Raw genomic sequence first — 21,087 nt, 5'->3', positions numbered from 1 at the left:
AAAACACAACATGGGTGATGACATCGAACGCAGAAGACATTGAAGCAAAAATAAGAAACCTCAAAACATCTAGAGCACCAGGTCCCGATGGACTCCCAAATATAATGCTAAAGCAATTCCCGAAGGAATGGTCAGAACTAATTGGAATGATATTTAGCATTTGTGAACAAACCCACGAAATTCCGGAGTCGTGGTCTAAAGCAATCATCGTCCCGATTTATAAAAGGGGCTGCCGGGAGGACCCCGTGAACTACAGACCGATCGCGTTGCTAGATATCCTAGGAAAGATCTTTTCCTCTCTCACCTTGGACCATCTGAGGATATGGGAAAAATCGGCAGAGTGCAAAGACATCTTGCAAACGGGCTTCCAAAAAAATGGAACAACAGCAATTAACATCTTGATAATAAACATCTTTAAAGCAAAAGTGAAAGAAGGGGCGCCAAAAATCTACTTAGCGTTTGTAGATCTGTCAAAAGCATTCGATAAAGTGGACAGAAACATGCTATGGAAAAAATTGGAAGCCTGGAAACGCCCCAAATCACTACTCAACCCACTAATTGCGCTCCACTCAAACACAACAGTGAGAGTAAAGCTTAATCAACTGGGAACCTTATCAGAAGAAATACAAGTGGAAAGGGGTGTAAAACAGGGTTGCCCTCTTGCTCCCGCACTCTTTATCGACTTTCTGGGGGACCTGCAGTACTCAGAAAACAAGATCAGAACGTTTCCACCTAAATTAGGAAAAACCACAATTCCTCGTCTCCTATACGCAGACGACGTGATTCTGATTGACCAGACGAAAGTGGGCCTGCAGCGGAAATTGACAAATCTGACAAAATACTTACAGGAAAATCACTTGGAGATAAACAAAAACAAAACAAAAATCATGACACTTGAGAAACAACGGAAAACTACTACAACAATGGAGTCATGGTTCTTGGACGATACAAAAATCGAAAAAGTAAACAACATCAGATACCTGGGATTTGAACTAGATAACACACCAACAGATAAAGCAATGCAAGTAGCACTCTGGGATAAAGCGAAGAGACTGACAGCGCAAATGAGAACGTTGGATAAGAAATTTGGTAAATTTACGCTAACCCCGGCAATACATTTCTATAAAATGAAATTGGTGCCCTCGCTGACATGTGGAACGGAAGCATCACTGTGTATCCCGGAGAACATTTGGAACAAAATAGAAGGCATGGTTTGGCGAACCGTTCTGGGGCTTCCCAAATCAACCGCAATAACGGCTATCAGAAGGGAGCTTGGGTTAATATCCCTGGCCTCGATAGTCGATGTCAACGCAATGAGACTATTCAGAAAAATCATCCTTGCTGACTCCCTGCCAATCTATGCATTGATTAAAGAAGAACTTGACAATGGAAATTGCATCTTATTGAAGAAGTGGGCAAAATTAAGAAAGGAAAGGTTGTCTGAAATACTGTGCACGGAAAAAGACCTAAAAGAAAATCCAGATAAAATCAAACGGAAACTCGAAGAAAGGGATTGGATTAAAACAATAGAGGCAGCTACAGAAAACAAACTATTACAACATCTCCCACCAACGTTCAACAAACCAAAGGTTCCAATGAAATACGTGAGTAAATTCCCGGACAAGAAAAAAAGATATTTGTTTATGAAAGCAAGACTAAATTTACTACAAACTAAACAAATACTCGCCATTCGAAACATGGCGGAAAACCAAGTATGTCGACTATGTAAAAACTCAGACACTGTGGAAACGATCAGACATTTAATTCTAAACTGCCCCTGCACGAAACAGAATAGAATCACTTACCTATCACCGCTGATCACGAATCATTGGATGATTCAAGAAGAAACTTTGTGGAACAGACTCATCGCCGGTGAAGCCACTAGGTGGACAATGGCCATGACAAATTTTCTCGAAATGGCTTTCAAACAGATAAACGAGGCCCTGCCCACGGAACCTACTGAAGCAGAGCATGGCTAGGGGACCACTAGTCAGATGACTTCGGAGGTCTCCCACAAGTACTCTTAACAAGTCGGATCTGTGAAAAGCCATTCTCGAGGAAATCATTTTCGACGAAACTAAGAGGAATAAATTGCAGGACAAAACTGTGCCACACTCTTTGACAAAATTACAGGCTTTTTCCTGAATATAAGTCAAATAAATAAATAAAAAAATTTAAAAAAATAAGGGATTTCGAAACCCTGCTTCAAAGTGCACAACTGAGGTCCTCAGTAAGATCACGCACCTGCTTTATTTTCTCAGTCTTTCATGTATTTCAGGATAAAAAGATACATTCTTTGGGCACGTTTAATGTAGGCGTGTGCCTCAAAATGCAACAAGGACTGCTTCGCTGGGGGACCAGACACCCCCAATGCCATATTCTACTGAGTTCTCCCTTCTTAGAAAGGTTCGTTGTTTGCCAGAAAATTAGGCTAGCAATATTATGTGACACTTCTCTGTATTGTGTTAGTTATACTTTGGACTTTACCACAAATATTGTCCCGACAAAATGATCAAACACGTATTTTAGTGCCAGTGGGAAAAACTGTAATGTCTTGACTTAGAATTTGGAAGGGACTGGTCTGGGATGGAGATGCCTTGAGTCTTCACAACACTGCCACCTCTGATTTCCATCTGTCAAAAAAAGTATAAAGGCGACCCACAGATTCCCTAATGAATTCATATTAATGCGCTTAAAATTAGAGACCAGTCTTAAAGCGCAAGACTGGGATTCAGACATGTGTTGCTCTGCATTGTCTTGCTTCCAAGATAAACTCCTTGCCTATAAGCTATCCTCCCGGCCTGGGGTAGCACAAACCATATCACAGCCACTTGTAGGAGGAGACCCATGTTTAGAGACAAATAGAATCACACATTGGGTGGGACCACTTTAAGGCCACTAGAGGTGCTATAAGACATGTGGTGGAATTGGACTACCGCCATTTTTGGGGACAGAAGGTCACGGGGCTCCCAACTCACTGAATCCTCTCACAAAATGTAAATACCACATGGCACTGGTGAGTGACCAACTCAAGTCCAAGAGCAGGGGTGCCATTGCACAAACACCGGGGTTACCAGCCCACATTCATGCAATTCCCACAAGCGTAGTGTAGAAGGAACTGTTTTAAAAAAGGCAATGGCAGCACATGCATACTCCATAGATACTCCATCCTACCTGTTACTGTGGCAAACGTGGCACCCCAGGATTCAAGAGATGAGTGTGGACCCAGAAGCCCCACACCGTTACATCCACAGGCAGGCAGCGCTTGCTCGGTTTTCAGAGTGGCAACAGTTGTGTCTCAGTTCAGCCGGGAAGTGTCGAATATGACGGCAAAATAACTGCCAGTTTTCTAAAAAACAAAATTGCCATTTTTCCAGCCTGCAAATTAAGTGGGGCCCTTTTTGTTTACTCTTATTTCTTCTTCTCTTAGCTGTGTGTTTAGCCTACTCTTAGATGAGACCGTCCACAATACTGCAGTAACGGAACCCCACTGGGAAAGAGCTCTTTTTCTGAGTATTTTTGTATTCTACTTGCTTATCTAGTTTCCTTCTCTGTAAAGCTCAGGCCTCACCTTCCCCCAGTTCCCAAGGCAGGATCCGGAATCCAGCCTCCTCTGCTGCGTAGCTCTCCTGGCTCACCCTACTCCCTCCTCCCACGTCTCGCCCTGCGATTTGAGACCATTGTCCACGAGTCAGAAATTAGGTTCAGTACTTTTTATTGGAAACCACAGCAGATTGAGTCAGATGAGCCCGATGAGCCCCGAGGAGAGCAAAAGGGGTCCTTACAAAACAGGATGTTCTTATCTGAGAATGGTCTATGTATATAGCGTTGGGAAGGGGTAAACTCTAAAGTGTCAGGTGCTTTGCGTAGTGGGAATACCAGCAACGTCCAACCTCTAAAGGCCAGTCTCAGGCATATAATCTCTATTACAGCTCTAACCCACATTTAGGTCGGGGTTGGGATTAACTCCTATAGGGTCTATGGGTTCCACTTAAAACCCAAAATGTATAACTATACTAAAGTCGTCAGGATAGGTTTACTAAAGATGGTGTACTGGCTTAGCTAAGGCAAGCCTCTTCTTGCGAGATTTCCCTAGCTCGCTTGAGACTTTCAATCTTTGCAGTCCTATTCAATGTTTACATTGCTCTCTCCGGCCCGCCAAGTGGGTAGGGAGCTGACCTCTGCACAATACCCATGATGGACCAGTAAACCAATGCGTACCTGTGTGTCGGAAATACGCCCAACATGTAGGTATTGTCCCAAAGCACAGTATTCTCAACAACGGGCAGACACTTCGAAGTATAGTTAAACCAGGGTTCATTGTGGGTAGCTACAGGGCTGGGTCATAAATACATAAATAAAGGCAATGTTAAAGCTACAACTCATAACATAACTTTAAAAAAAGGTTCCAGAACAACAGTATGGCTTCTCCTTGCGAGCAAAAGTCCTTCGTCTTGCGCATTTCATTTGGGGCTCCCTTCCTGGAGAAGGAGATGGATTCACAGTCACTCACAGTCCTCTGGGTTTTAAGTGTACCTGACACGTCTTTCTGGTCTCCTGGCTCTGTAGGCTCCATCCATCTGCTTCTCATCCTTGATTTAGTGGGAGAGGTCCCTCTCAGTGATCTCCAGCCAATGTGGGCCTGCTTGCTAGACCTAGCCGCTGGCATCAGCTGGGATTCAATAAGGATTGCCAAACCCCCATGGATTCCACCAGGGGACTGGCATCCAGGTCTTCTCTACTCCATCTCATTTGCCACTCCCATATCCTGGCTCTGTTCCCCAAAAATTTCAATGTTGCCTTCTCTCCCGATGATTTGCAACATGTTTGTTCCTAAGGGAATTTCTTCTACTCCTGGCACTGCTTCTCCACACTCTTGCCTACCCTCCTGTTTCTCCTCACTGCTGCGCCACAGGCCTACCCATGACCACCTCCTCATGCTTTCTGCTGCCCTCCTTCAATCTCTGCCACTCCCTCTGATTCTCTACATCCACGCTCTCCAACTCCTTTCACTCCTGCCTCGGGAATACCACTTCCACTCTCTCCTTAGATTCTTCTCCCCATCTCCTCTTTTATGTTCTCTCCTGATCTCCATTGGGCTTTCTGCTCGTTGACTCTAGCTTTCCTTTCCCCTTTTGTATGATATTCCTTCCACCCTTCTATGTGGCGTTTTCATTTCCTTCATTGTACCTCTCTTTTCCAGACACCTTCCTACACACCCAGTTGCCCCTCTCTCATGTCCTTTTAGTATCTTCCTTCCCAGACCTCTTGTAGGGTTTTCTCCTTGGTCTCCCCCCTTCTTTCTCCAGCCATCTCCTTATCACACATTCCCACCTTAATCATGATAATTCCTACAACCTCCTTAACAACCTCATTCCTCCAGATTCCTTCCAACTCCCCTGTTGATGTTCTCACCATTTCCTTCCTCACAACTCCTTTCAACCTATATGCATATGAATACCAGCTACATCGTTATCATTACCCTCCTGTGAAACTCGCTTACCCCCTTTTTTACAGTGTTACCCTTCCACCCAAAACTCTCTCCTCCTTCCTCTCGTTCTCCTCCTTGCTTCCTTTCTCCACATTCCTTCCACCTCCTCCGTCCACTCTGCCACAACCAACTCTCTTCCCCTCTCCCCCTTCGCTCTCTCACCCACTATCTCAATGTCTCTCTAATGCCCACACTGCTGCTGAGTTAACTGGCGCATTTATTCCAAACTAGCCCTTCCACCTTGTAATTGGGACTGGATTGGTTGTGATGTGGTCCTCGTGGTGTGGCGCACCTGCTGGCGATGAGGATTCGTGGGGCTTTGCATTGCTGTGGCCCAAACTTACTTGGTGCTTGTCCGTCCATCATGGAATGCACACAGGCGGCCCCAATTCTGCCATACAGACCTCTCTCACACTGTGTCTGGCTGCAAGGCTGCAGCAGTATCAGAGCAGTTTTGCTGCACACCACAGCCCCATTCCTCACCAGAGTAAGTACTCTTTTGGTTCTTGATTCGCCAGCCCAGTCTAAGAGTCATGTGACCAGCCTTTCTTCAGGTCACAATGTGGACTCTTAAAATTACATGCATCACAGGGGCACATTTTCAGTGACAGACCTCTGCCACAGTGCTGGGGCATGGTCTAGGGCAGTGGCGCAACACCATTGTGCTGACTGTGCTTCAGCCCTCCCCCTTGCACAAACCCTGCACCCCCCCCCCCCGACAAGAGGCCATGGCCAGACAGAACAGGATACATATGTTAAATGGCACCTGGGCTTCGCTGTTAACAAAGGCCTGGCAATTACAAACGTAAAGCATTTAAATGTTTGCACCTGCATTGATGTGCATACATTTTTAGGCAATTGAAATTGTGATGTGGGGTTAGTACTTGCATGCCAGGGAAGTGATTGAAAGGTAGAGAGTGGGCAGGATACCGCTCATTTTCACAGCAGTCCTTAAGTGGGTGCTTTCAGACTTAAAGGTGAGAGTTAACTGCTTGTAACATTGAAGTGGCACTAGAATAGTCTCATTAGCATGTGTAAAGAAGCTAGATGCTCCCCACACAAGTACGTTTCCCCTCCCCCACTGTCTTGTCACGGGATATTGCACGGCACATGCCAGCTAGGGACTCCTTCCCTTACAATGAATGTGGTGCACAATAACACACTTTTTATCTTTAATATACTATGGATTCTTTTTGAGTAGCCCTCTAACCCGTCTCACACCCAACCTCCACAAACACCCCATGTCACAATGGACTAGGAACCAGACCGGTGTGTATCAATAAGATATTTATTAATTAATTATTCAATGAAAAATGAAAATAATCAAAATAGAGCAGCCACCAAAATGGTGGCAACAAAAATGCAATATCCTATCTAGAGCGACCAAGTGGAAATGGGCTGTTACACTCGCTTTTGTTATAATAACAAACAGGAAAATACAATCAGGTTGAAATAGACTGTTACACTTGCTTTTGTTTTAATGACAAAACAGGAAAATAATTCAACACAAACTGATAGCGCCACAGTTTAGCACTCCCCCTGCAACACTTACCCCCAAACCTCAATTAAACTTGATTCCTTTGAATGGAAGGCAGTGGCAAAGAGTAGGAATATAGGGGAAAAAATCAGATTTGGGGTGAAGCCCACCACCACATGATGGGAAGCCAGCAAAGAAAGGGAAAACCCGTTTTTGGAGCAAAATGGAAGAATGGGGTTTTGATTATTTCTCACAACTGTTAGGGGACAGAATAGAAGAACATTTGTATTGCTTACACTTAGGAGATAGGCAAAGTTTTAGAGAATACTAATCAGCACACCAGGGCAAAATAGAAATGAAGTAGGAAAATTGGTTTTTGGGAGAAAGCAAATGCAAAGGAAAAAATACAGTGGCAAATGGAAATTTGTTTATAGTGAGGCTTACAATGACAGGCAGCTCAGTGAAGGGGTTTAGCTTACAATAGGAAAATCTGTTTTCAGTGACAGGGGCACATAACAGGTAGACTTCTAGGCAAAGGGATTGCTCACACTAATGAACCCATTTGGGGTTTAAACTGAGAGATGCAAATAGGAATTAATTTGGTAATGCACACAATACAGTGACAAATTCGTTTTTTAGTTACAAGGAGAAAAATTATTTTGAGGCAACACTTTAATGACTATAATAATTAAATAAAAACACCAGTAACAAGATGGTTGATTTCGAATTTCAACAAACTTGTACTGTGGATTTCAAAGGGGGAATTAACTGATTTACTTACAAAAATACCAAGGATTTACACAGATAACTGTGAGTTTTTTCAAAGGTGATATGCTAACAAACACAGGCAAACAAGAGATTCTTCTATGGGGAGATGACTGGGCTACATGGGCAATGGTGGTTTTGAATAGGAAATATTGGATTTACTACTACAACAATGAAGGGTTTATGCAATTTAGGGCTGGGGTTATATGCTACTTACAAAGCAAGCCTTGGTTTAGGATTCAGGAAAGCCAGCTGGATCTCAGGACACTCTAAACAGATAGGGCAAGGGTCTAGTCACTGCACTGTCAAAGATGGTAAGGTTCAGCGGTCTTCTCTCTGTCCTCCTTCTGTCTCCCTGGTTTTTGTGTGTGTCCTGAGTCCTAGTTCAGTCCCCCATATATAGCAGAAATGACACCACTTATTTTACAATCTAGGGGGGGTGCCCTGTAATTATCCCTGACGCTCGGATTGGATAGTTACCATCCCTCTCTCTGCCCCCTTTCAGGATTGGTTCAGGGGAGGAGAGCACCAACTGTCTGTTTGCATTGATTACCATTCTTTGTTCTCATTACCACTTTTTTGCAAAAACTAAGTATGTATCATAACTTCATAATTATACTAGGCACTGCCATATGAAACAGATATGCGGTTTTAGTTGATCATGGGGAATTAGTTAAGCTGATCGCCAAATCCGTACGGTGTAGCATGGCCCTGTGGCACATTTCTATCATTGTTATAAAAGGTACAACAGTTATGAATCTGCAAATGATCAAGCATGTTCCCAATTTCATTTTCCATCTTTTCACCAACTGTCACATTTGTCACGTGTTCAGATCAGCCAGAAAACGAGTGTAACTGGCCATTACAGTCCCCAAAGTCCCAGGTAAATGCAATTTATATTCCCAGAACCGCCTGGAAATTACAAGAAAAATGGCATGAAATTGAAATAAATCCTTAGTTGGATGGCTGCGCAAAATGCCTGAAACAAAAGTATTTTTATATTAATTGGGAGTGTCTGTTCACAATGTGGGAGGGCCACTTCATCCCCCATAACCATCTGTTCCCCTGGGTCAGCCTGTGACCAAAGGATTTTGTATGAGTCCCTTTGACATTGGCAGTTTGCTCTTTGAAGTGGGTACTACAATGACTCATGACTTCTTTGAAATCTCTGGACTCCTGCCATCATGTCTGCAGAATTAGGGAATTTTGCCACCCTCCGCAGCATCACATTTTATTGCGGGTTTATTCGAGGATAGGTAAAATCCAGCTGGATGTGGGGCTTGTCATGGTGAAGGTCCTGCCTCAACCAGAACCGGTTTTTCCTGAAGTAGTGTCTCTTCACAGGTTACAGGAGTTTTATTTGTGGGTGAAACCTTGTATACATTTGCTTTGGTCACCCCCCTCACCCCCACCCCTCATCATGTTTCCCTGACAGTTTGTGTGAGCAGTGATATCTTTTTCCATTGTGGCTTTTTAAAGCTGTTATTATTTGCAACACATGTGCAGGCTGTTTTTGCTTTTAATGTCATCCTGTTTTGCAGGTCACAGGATTCTTTGATTTCTCCTTCTTGGGTGTATTTACATTGCTGCGTGTCCATAGATGATGATGGGTAGGCCCGTTTCCACATGGTTCTTTAATCTTACATAAGCACAAAAGAAAAACCCAGGCCATTTTTGGTTGCAGTGTTTAAAGGGCTGCTGTTCATGTGAAAGGGAAAGCAAAGCAGGGCCATTCTTGGTTGCAGTGTTTAAAGGGCTGCTGTTCATGTGAAAGGGAAAGCAAAGCAGGGCCGTTGTTGCAGTGTTTAAGTTCTTGCCACTCATGTGAAATAAAAGTAAAGCAAGGCCGTTTTTGGTTGCCGTGTGTAACTTCTTGCCACTCATGTGACAGGGAAAGCAAAGCAGGGCCGTTTTGGTTGCAGTGTATAACTTCTTGCCACTTATGTGACAGGGTAAGCAAAGCAGGGCCGTTTTTGGTTGCATTGTTTAACTACTGCTTTTCAGGTGAAAGGGACTTCTGTTTGGGGCCTTTAAATGCACCCCAGAGTCTCTGGAGTTATCGCCTTTCTCATCATTTGAAGGGTTAACTGTCCCCTCAGCACCCTTTCATTGTGCCCTGGGGTCCAGCGCATGGCCACTTACCACCTTCGAGCCCAGCATCTCGCCAATGGTGGTGACACCCAGCCCCTGTGACTATCTCAGCCAGGACCCCCACAGACAGGCGGGGCATGTCACACTATGCATTAGAGAGCTGTGGGTCCTTAATGTCCTCAAACTTTGCACCTCGTAATCTGCCCCACGGCTTTCCATGATTTGAGGCCTCTGTTTCTAGATTTATTGTAGATCATGCCAAAATATTGTTTCCATAACTTTTACAGAAATGTAATACATTTACGTATGATCACACTCTGCACTGTGCGCACGAATGTGTGCGCATATTTATGTATGTAGATATTTTAAAAATGTTTTTCTATATTCCCTAACACGAATGCTATTTTTTGTCCTACACGGCAGGCGTCAGACTCAGACTACGAAGATGAACTGCCAAAGCACTCTTTTGTGAACCACTACATGAGTGACCCCACCTACTACAACTCTTGGAAGCGGCAGCAAAAGGGCGCGAAGCACACTGGGGCGTATGCTTACGAGGAGTGTGCAGTAAGCGAGACGGAACCCTACTTTCAGACTGTCGTCACCACACAGAGCTCGGGAGGCGTGTACTCCCCCACGGGGCAGCCGACCCCAGCTTCTCGGACTCCAGTCTCTGGCTTTTCCTCCTTTGTCTGACCAGCGGAAGTCGATCCCCATGCAGGAAGCAGACAGGCCTCCCGGAGAGATCACAGTGGATGTGCAAGGGGCTTTGGCTCAGTCAATTGTGAACACCTACTTGTACTCTCACTTGGGGGTGGGGGGTAAAGGGTGGACGCGCACGCAAATAATTCTATTTTTTGAAGACAATCAACACTAAAGTATAGAGATGAACTCCTATTTTGTAGAAACACTGAAAAGGGACCATTTTAACCAGATGTAAATATCCCCGTTTGATTTTGAGCTTTTTTTTAAAACCAGTTTTGTAACATTCATTTGATTTCGAAAGTAGGCATTTTTTCCCTCTGGGATGGGTGTGAGGAGTGAGTTGTCAGGGGGAAGGGGATATGCGTTTGTTTCAATTCGTTTTTCACAAAAAAAGCATTCTTCCTTGTGGTTGTGTTGACCTGTGGATCAAGCAGGTATGAACTTCAGATGTCGTCACCAGAGATGGAAACATATTTGCGAAGGTCGTTTTTTCGTCCACAAACCCTTTGACCCTTGAGCACAGAGTCTTTTCACGTGTGCAGGCCGGAAGAGCGTCTAGCATTCGTCTCTTAGCAGCACCACAAACCCTTGTCCAGTGCTCAGAAGTGGCCATCCTCTTTGCTGTGGCCTTCCAGTTCAGCGCTCTGTGCTTTCGGTTGCCGAATATTTCTTGCTTTTAGCTCCAACGTGCCCGACAGATGGACTCCCACACACTCCTGCTGCCTAGCCAAGAAAGACCTCGTTAGCCGTCCGCCGCCATACCTGCAACAAGTGCCCCTGGGTGCTGCCAACCTTGCCAGCCTCCTCCGCTTGAAAGGCTCCACAGCCGGCCCCGTCCAAAGGCAGCGGGAGGAGAAATGTCTGCCTCTGGCGCGCTCCGCATAAGAATGAAATTTGGAGCTCAAATTGCTATTGTGAATCAATCAGAAAGGCATCTCTGGAGAAGCGGAGTCCAAATTGCCAATTGACGTGCCAAGGAGGAGGAGGGAAACAAGTCCATTGCAAAATGGGCCACAGATGGTTAAGAAATCTGTGCTATCATTGTATTCAATGCATTGTTTTTTTTTTTTACACCTTATCATAGTGCATAGGAATTGAAGAGGAATGATGCTGTCCATGGGTCCTCTATGCAATGTTTGATATGAATAACAGAAGATTTTTTCTTAGAAAGGGTGGCAATTGGGCAATGTTTGGCGTGGCAATTATTTCAAATTCATGAAACTCTACCACTGTCCCTGAGATGTAAGAACTCTTTCTAGGTCCAAAGAGTTTTGGTTTAACCCCAGCCTCAGCACTTTTGAAGACTCTGCGGGGTTTGTTCCACAGACGCAACGCTAACTTCTGCTTTCACTTCTTGCTGCTGTAGGTCACGGGCTCTGTGCTGCTGCCACCCAGCATCGCAGAGGGCGGCCGTGTTGGCAGAGATGACGCGGGATCTATGTGGGGCTGCATGGGCGAGGTGCAGGTTGTGTCTGCAGTTGTGTGTATGTGTGGCTCTGTCTTTCAAGGGAAACAAAAGTGCATGTGCGTGGAACACTCTCTGTCCTCAAGCGTGACCAGCAATGTCCCTCACGACAGTAATCCAAGACATTTTGTGTCAAGCCTCCAGTCCTCAAAAATCTTCCCTGTACTCAACACTTGCACTCCTCATTTCCTCATTTGAGACAGTGGTTTTCATCCTTCTCGATTCTACTACTGTGGTGGTTTGAGTGCCTGAACACGAGCGAGTGGGTAATTCTGAGCAAGAACCGCATACGATTAAGCATCGTTGAGCCTTAGGGCCTGATTCATGGAACGTTTTCCTATGGGATTGCACCATTATCGAACGCTTCCATGAATCAGGCCAGGGTCAAATAAGGAAAGCAAGACTAGAGTGCACCATGGTTCTGGTACCATTGGCTTTGACGATTTTACCGCAAGGCTGGCATTAGATCAGCAGTCCAAGGCCATTAATCTTGGAGAGGGTGATTGCACTTGCAAAAATGACTTTGACACTAGGCGGTAACGGGGTTAGCGGAAGCATGAACTGGAAAGACACTGAAGCACGAAAGCTTACAACAAAAGGCCTGGTATGACTGGCGATGCGGAACCTTATTGTATAACTGCCTTCCCTAAGCAGCTACAGACTGTGTCGGCATTTGTTCTACCTGTATGCACTCATAAGCTGCACACATGAACCTATGTAGAACTGGATTGAGTGCTGGCGCTTCTTAGCAGCGTCTTCGAATCGGTGTAGACAGGCCTTATGGGCCCCTGACTGAACAGTGTACAATACACATGGCCGAATGTCGCCTTAAAACAAATATCCACCCTTAGACCAATCAAACCTTGAGCCTAAAGCAAACGCCCATTCACCTTTGCAAAATGGTGTGTGTGTGTCTTTCCATCTTCCATAAATCCACCCTCCTACCCCATGTTCAAGTGTCTGGATGAGTGGAGTGTTTCTGAAACTTTCAAATAATGCTGGCACTTGGCTGGGCCAGCCAGACTGTGGATGCCTAATGGTTGATGGCAGCGGCACGCCCTCATTGCTTTCTTAGTTATGTTTATGCCCCAGAGAGTCCAGTGAGAAAACTTGCCTAGGATTCTGATGCCAGCATGATGGAGTTGTGATGTATCTGCCCGTCCTGTTTGCCTTTATGTAGACATCTGGACTCGCTCTGCAAGAACTGGCGGAAATGAGTGCCTGTTGGTTACTTTAGATTGTTTAAACCTTTAGAGGGAATGGTCTGTCCATGACGGGTGCTCTGCCATGGTATCTTTTTCCAAAACACATAGCTGCTCTAAAATTGTAATGTAGATGTTCTGAAGGCTTGTAGATATAATTCCCCATGTGTGTTGGTATCATCATGGGGCACTTGGAACAATGTGTTTCTTTTTTTAATGGGGCACCCAATTAAATCACAGTTATATAACATAATGGTATGGGAGCATTTCTGCTATTTAGATAACATTCCTAAAAATGTTGGGGTTTGTAATGCATGACTTCTGTCTTTTATGGCCGTGGTGCACAAATCTGGCCCTCAAACCCTTCACACCCATTGTGTTGTCATGATAACCAATGGATCTGTAAACAATTTCCCATCTCATGAATATTCATGTTAGCTACCCTGGTAACTTGACCTCTTTGAGGGCCTGGCGGACTGGAATTCTGCATTCCTGTTTTGAGGCATCCTTCGAGCGAACTTGGCTAGAACCTGCATTCCTGCTCTGATGGCAATTCCTAACAATAGGTGTGACATGAGTCTTTGTAGCGGTCTCTTACGAGCCCCTACATAGAATACAAGTGCTGATTGCTAGCACTGATGCAAGTTCCTGGGCTGTTATGGAAAATAGTTTCGGCATGGCTCCCAGTTAGGGCTTCTTCAGGGCAGTCGTGAACAAGGGGCATTGTTGCTTTGAAATGGGCCTTTATTCAGACAGGTTTATTGCAGATCTTGGACTGGATCAATATTGCTACCTTTCAAGGCTTCCTGAAAACAGGGTGGGACAGGGTCAACTAGGATCTTACCAAAACAGTTGTAGATGAGGTGGGACCTTGCTGGTAATTAATGCGGCCTCCCCAGAACACATCGGCACAGTGTCGGCATCACTATTTCATAGGTTCTCTGCAGCTGGGGAGGCCTTGCTGCTGCTCCCTACAGGGCAGATCGCTGCCAGGAGTGCCAGCAGTGCTGAGATCAGATGATGTTTGTTACTCGATTTGTGGAGAAGAAATACATATCTTCCCCTGGTTCTTAGTTGCTCATCCCCTGCACTAAACCAAGACATTCGACAAACAGCAAAGGGGCTGGTTTCAACTGAGGCTTCAAAGGCACCCTACAGACCGCCGGAGTTCACGCAGTGGGGACAAAAGGAAACCAGTGTCCAGGAATGGGGTGTAGCCAGGATGTCATGATGACAGGATGGCCCTCCACCATGTCCAACTGGCGCTAGGGCAAGGGTATCTGTTCTGGCTTACCAGAATGGCTGAATGCGCCCTGGGGAAAATATGCCGTGCCTTGCCCCTTAGGTCATATACTATCTACGTGGCTTATTGAGAAGGAGCAGTGTCCAAGCAGGTCAAGGATGTCCAAATAAGCACTCGTTTGGGACGGGACTCCAGACACTTCCTAGCCCTGCACTGATGAGAAGCTAACAGACTGAAAACATGCCTGTTGTATACCAAAAGAGGTTTAAGTGCAGACAATAGTTAATCGATCAGGTTCCATCCCAAAGAGATGTTTACTGCTGCCATGCTAGAGAGCTTCACTCTACTTAAGGGGCGGCAATAGAAAATGTGCTCACTCCTGTTCCCTCAAACCATTTGTAACATGACTGTGCCCACGTTGTTGAAAGCCCACAACCCCTCATTTTCAAAATGACATCGATGATTGTTTTTTTTTAATTATTTAGAATTTGTTTACTCTTATGTGACTCGTTTTGGTTTTGTAGACATTGTAGGACTGACTTAGCTCCAACTGGTGTGTCCTCTGCGCTCATTATGTGTTGTATTCCCATGAATTTGTCGTACCTTGTTCTGGTGGTGGGCTTTGCTAAATGAAGGGGGGAAAAAGCAAGAACGGACGCCTCCCGAGAAGAGCACTCTGGCTAATGGAGAATGTCTCATGGCGCTGAAATGCGTTTTTACGTTCTTTTTTTTATTCTTCATGTAATCCCCAAGGACTTGTCAGCAGAACGAATTAGAATAAAATGTACAGCGTGTACCTACAGCCTGCCCGCAGCTTGGTCCATTAGCTGCAAGAGTCCTTCCACGCGGAGCCAAGTTTAAATATCAAGGAGGATGCTTTCATGGCCGACTGCTATTGCTTAGCAGAGCAATTTCGCCCAATTTCCCACAGCCACTTATGTTCGCAGTGTGCACTTACTTCGTGTTATCCCATAAACAACTAGCTAAGTCCTTCTTGTATTCTTTCTTACCAAACGCACACTTAGAGTACAACAGTAGTTACCTGGCTAGTTCTCTTTGCCCTGCACACTGGGACAGGTTCCCCAGTTTAACTGCAGGCGGGTCTTCCAGTAGCCATGCTTTCTCATTACAAGGAATAGTTTAATAAATAACTTGTCGTGTCCTGTTAAACAGCCAGTAGATGGCAGTGTTTCTCTCAAAAACCTTTATTTCCATTTGCTGTATAACTCGGTAGATCTTAACAGAAACAGGTGGCTGAATTCTGGCCCCGTGATAAGGCAGGCATTGATGTAGTTAGTGGGGTGTTTATGCAACCATCAGACATTGTTTCCCAGTTTGATGGTGCCATATACCCATGTCGGTTGTCCACACATGGGGATGGTGTACATAACATGCACATGGAGTCAATGGTCTGTTTCAGTGAGGGCACGCACGGGGGAAGAAAACGCCGACGCGTTTTTGCGGGAAGTTGAGACGCTGACCCTAGCTGGTCACTCTCAGATTAACACATACGCCACAAGGAGTAAACAGTTAATTCAGGATTTGAAGTTCGTGAAGGGTGCGCATCATGGGCCTCAAAACAAGAGCAGCTGAATTGAACGGTCTGGCCTAAGCACAAATGCCGCTGTTTGTGTTATTTTTTTATATATTTTTTAAAGTTAACTTTACATTAAAAAAAAGATTGCTATCAGTGTCCGGCCCTATTTTACAGTCTCCCAGAGCATTAAATAAGGCACTGCTGCAGAGAGGCATAAGCGTGTATTTACGCCTTTTTTTTAAAGACCTTTTATTATTACGCTCTGGGGGTTGGGGGGGTTGCATGACACATTCATGCTATAGCGTAATAAGAATGGATTCCTATATAATCCTCCAGTTTTTATCACCTGCTAAAAGCAGGCACATTACATAGGAATCCGCTGTAAATTCCTCCCAAAAGCTTCATTTGTAAGAAGCAAGTACACTTGTTGCCATAACTGCAAAAAAGTGTAAACTCGATTTCTGTCTGCTGTTACGCTTTATTTTGTAGTGCAAATAGCAAACATTTCCTGGAGGGGACCGATTTGCAGGAAAGTGCAATAATGTAGCTGTTCTCTCCATGCAGTTTACTCTTTTTTCCAAAATAAATCGAAAAGTAATTAGCACCTGGGTGGGGGAGCCAGCCAATCAGGTTACTTGGATCACGGGTTTAATGTAATGATTAAAGTCGGCGTTCAAAGCAACCTAATGGCTACTCACGTGCCCCGCCATCATTCCCCCACCCTCCCATGCTCTCAATCACTTTTCCTGCCCCTCCCCACCCTCTTACCCCACTCACCTTATTGTTTTTGGCAACGGTTCAACTGACTCCACCGCTCCAGCTTCCAGGGCCTCCATGGAAATGGAAGAGGGGCTCCACTTGGAGCCCCGTCTTCCAGCTCTGTGGTGGCCATCTTGCTTAAGTGTTTTGTATGAATGAACAGGACGCTGCAAATCGCCCTATTCATTCATACAAAAAACATTGCTGTCAGAACCCTGAGTTTCTGGATTGGAAACCTGGAGGGCCAATAGCAAAAGCACCCGAACCGGCCCACCGGATCGGGCGATAATGGCGCTGGGCCCTTTGTAACTTGGGCCCTGATCCGTTACCACCCAATCCGGCCCACCTCCACCACAGCAAGCTCATTCCGCCATATCTTCTGAAGCAAGGGAGCCAGTTCAGCCAACCCATCTGTCATGCCAACAGCCTGATAGCGTATTCCTTTAGTGCCTGGCATGCCTTGAATTTAAGACCTCCATGGGACAGAAATCTTAGTACACATTTTGCAAAAATTAATTCTATGTTTCTGGCTCCCCTCAACTCTGTTTTACATATGGGTGAAGGCCCCAACTAACTCCAAGCGCCATTTTATTTAATCAAATATTTGAACCTTTTCTCATACATGCAGCTGAAATCTCTTTTACCCATACTGGTTACTACGTTTTCAAAAGCGTTATGCCATGGAACATTCAAATATGAAGGCAGGTTTTTCAAGTGTCCCCAAGCCATCTTTTGTTGCCTAATGATAGTCATGTGTAGGAAGATGGTGAATGACAGTAAGTTTTGGGAACCGTAAAGTAGCACTAGGCTAATTTCCCGTTTAGAATGTACACCCTATCCCGATTATTTTCTCTTCCTTTACTTAAAGTCTAAATAGCATGTTTTGTTTTTGTGAAACATTGTGTTTTTAAATGAATTTTCCACACATGTCTTAATAAGGTTACAGAGTAAAAGCAGTTTACAGAATTCAAATAGTTGAAATAGAAATAAAAAAAACATTATGTATAAAACAAGTAGACAACAAAAACATTCTCAGCAAATGCTGCTTAAGTCAGCCATTGAAAAATTCGTATAGAAGCAGCGTCTTTGTAGAGCCCTCTTGAATGGCTGGCAGAATGTGCGTGCCTCCTTATCACTGTTTAATAATTTTCTTTGGTACAGATTCAGACACAGCAGATTCCTGAAGGGTCCTGTGCTTTGAGGAGACCCTTCAGCTGCCTTAAAAGGCCCAAAGTTTGGATACTTTATAAACGCACAATAAAAGCCCCTTGAAAGGAAGCCATTAAAATCCCAGGATTCTGTGAAGTCTAAAAGGAGCTTCTTTGTTTTCCACGAATCGCCTACATTTAGAAAGATGAATAGGGTTGGGAAAGGAATATTCCTGCTTTAAATTGGAGGAAACCCCATGGAGCTCCTCCATGCCAACTCGGCAGTGCTTAAGCCTTCATGTTTGATCCTTCGCGCCTGACAAGATCATTGGATGAGTGCTGCCATGAAGAAGCTTCACCTCCCTTAGAAGCAGAGTAAAAATCAAGTCCATATCAGATGGAAGGAGAAGGCGTGAGCCACGGATTCCCTGTTATCGGGCCGGGAGCGTGTTTCGATTGCGTCACGCTTGGCTTCAGTTCCTTCTTGTTGAGGAACCTTTACCTCACAGTTCAACAACTTAAAATGACGTATCTCAGTCACCGTTTCTTTTTCTCCGGTTCTGTTGGTGGAAGTGGGAATGCTACAGCGGATTTATTTCTGCTCTTCCTCTACATTGTGCATTCTAATCCTTGCGCCTTAGGCCCGCCATTTTAGTAGTGAGCCAACGCCAATTGCTGCACTATAGATGGAGGCAATGGTGTCCTGCGGCTCCCTGTGTCTGCAGGTGTCCAATCTCAATGACAGAGCACAGACACAGCACACTGTTAAAAGGGCTTGCTAATAAAAACTGTTCGAGTGACACCCCTTGACACACTCAAACTCCCTCAGAGTACTAAGCCCTAATAAGCACACCTGTCATGTATAAGGTTAGAGTAAGAGAGGAGGAGGCTTTCTGAGGTTGTAATTGTCCACCGGAGCATTTAGACATGGGTGGGTTGGAACACTGATGTCCTGAGCAGAGCACCCTGAAGGAGACTGGCTACCACCCTTTGGGTTAGTTGTCTTATCATGGTAGGATACTTCAGATCCAAGGTCCATGTTGAATTGTCAGGTAATTGTGGTTGATTGGGTTGGATACCACCCATGGATCGACTGTCGAATCATGGTAGATGCCTCCAAAGCGCCATGTTGCATTATTTAGTAACTGTGCTTGATTAGGTTGGATACCCCCAATGGATGGACTGTCGAATCATGGCGGCTGCTTCCACTCTGAGTCCCAAAGTTAAGCACACGTTTGTGGTTGACACGTTTCAGTTCTCTTTTACAAATACAAGCAACACGATTTGTTATGTATGTGTTTATACGTGGAATGGGAAGTGGGACTGTTCTGCACTTTGAGACGATGTATCCTGCGGTAGGTGCCTCCGCCTGCCTGAACGGTGCACTGAGGCAATGTTCCGCCGAGAGCGGGCACCCACGAGTCGAACAGCTGAAGGCCTAGCTGAATGCTACCTTTCCGCGCCACAGTCACAGATGTTGTATGCAAAGCTTTGTGTCGCACTTGAAAAATGTGGTATGCCTCAGCACATCAGAATACTATACTCAAACCATACAAAACCATCATTTCAAAGAGTATGTGATGTCATTATTTTGTGTGAGATGCCTTTTTAGACTGTGTCACAGATAACCCCTTTCCTGCCCCACTGCGTCCTCTGCAGGCGCAGCGCTTTGTGCCACATTGTACGGTTCTCAGAGGGAAAGCGATATGTGGGTGAGAAGCCGGTCGCTACACTCGCTGATGTGTTCAGTTTTTGTCACTGAGTTAACGTTGCACACCAAGTGCTAGTGTCAGGAGAAGCCATCTCTTGTCATTTGGGGGAGGGGTTTTGTTCATAGTTTTGTTCTCTTTTTGTTCCCGCCCATGTTGTTAGTAATGCTTCCACTGTTTTATGAGTTATTTATTTATTTTTCGCGAACTTGTTCCCGATTAAATGAGATCTTTTTGTAAGCCCTTCTGTGCTTGTGTGTGTTTTGTGTTCGTGCCCGCTGCCTGTCAGCGCCGGGCATGCGTTGTGGTTTGCTCTCCCTGGTCTAAGCTGCCACGTGAGCTCGCGCGCTGGCCTGCTGTTTTCTGCATCAATTAAAATGATCTGCAGCTGGGCGCGCTCAGGATACATGCCTGTCCTCCTGTCTGTGATCTCCAGTTCGGGCTCACAGGTGGACTGCTGCTTGACATCAGATGACAACAACCCAAAAGGTCTTGTGGTGCACAGCAGGCCTTTCGGCGCCAGGGGGAGTAACAACCGGAGCATCAGCATCTGCCAGTATCACTAAGGCCAGCCACAGTTTGCTTTATATATAATCACAGAAGAAAGAATATTGAGCTATACATTTTTCTATACACCTATTTGAAATCCTTTTGTTAGTGCTTTGTCTCAGATGGGAATCTTGTTTTCAATGCTAAGTTTTTTTTTGAAGAGACATTATTTTCGTACCGCTACAGCCGTTGCTTTTCTGCCATACCAGAACAAGAGGCTTCTACTGTCGGTATTAAGTCCTTTAAGTGGGACAAGAAAACGGAGGGTCTGGTGGGGGAGAGTCACAGGAATAGCAACAACATCACAGGCCTCTAAAGAGATATTAAAGAGGCACCCTAGCTCAGGAAAGCTTAGCGAACCACCCTTTACCCGCAACACTAGTCTCACCGTAATGCCAAGCGCTCCGCCAGTTAAGCAAAACCCTAGCGCCTTGTCCATTTAAGAAATGTGGACTTCTAGTTGTTCCAAGAAAGCATAGGGTGCATCGCTCCTGAAATCCTGGGCCCACTAAGACATACATCGGAGGGGGAGGTGGGGTTCACAACTTCTTGCACAAGCTCACTTGTGGGCGTGCACGGGCTTCAGGGCTTTGAAGAACTCTCCCAAGTGGCCCACGGAGCAAGTTCAGGTAGGACTTCAGGCCGCTCTGGCAGTACCAGCAGCGACAAGGGAAAGGTTAAACTGCTTGCCCGTTGCTTACCAATGCCGGCCTCAGTAAAGTTGTCTACCACTGCTCGCATGGCTCCCTGCAGACTACAGCAGTTAGGTACTGGACATTCAAGACGGCAGACCACCCATTTATAGACTTGGCCCACCTCTGCAGACACTTTGTGAACCCAGGTGGACCTATTGATCCCAGCCCCCTACCAATCTGCCAGCACTGGTGCTGACCCTCACAGAGAGTCCGACCCACACGGGATGTCCTCCTCGGCCATATTAGCCGAG

At 45.3% G+C, this 21,087-nt stretch overlaps 1 protein-coding gene across 1 annotated transcript in view; it reads left to right on the top strand.

Moving 5' to 3' along the window:
* SDK1 (sidekick cell adhesion molecule 1) overlaps positions 1 to 19,832 on the top strand; it is a 2,988,580-nt gene extending 2,968,748 nt beyond the window's left edge. Inside the window, exon 45 of the mRNA XM_069647588.1 lies at positions 10,248 to 19,832. Coding sequence (XP_069503689.1) covers positions 10,248 to 10,520 — 273 coding nt within the window. The 3' untranslated portion in view covers positions 10,521 to 19,832. The remainder of the gene's footprint in view (positions 1 to 10,247) is intronic.
* The last annotated feature ends 1,255 nt before the right edge of the window (positions 19,833 to 21,087 follow it).

The sequence above is a fragment of the Ambystoma mexicanum genome, chromosome 2q, assembly GCF_040938575.1.
Source record: "Ambystoma mexicanum isolate Mex_15411 chromosome 2q, UKY_AmexF1_1, whole genome shotgun sequence".
Classification (NCBI taxonomy): Eukaryota; Metazoa; Chordata; class Amphibia; order Caudata; family Ambystomatidae; genus Ambystoma; species Ambystoma mexicanum.
Note: the sequence above shows the minus strand (reverse complement) of the source record. Positions and strands in the feature narration are given on the sequence as shown.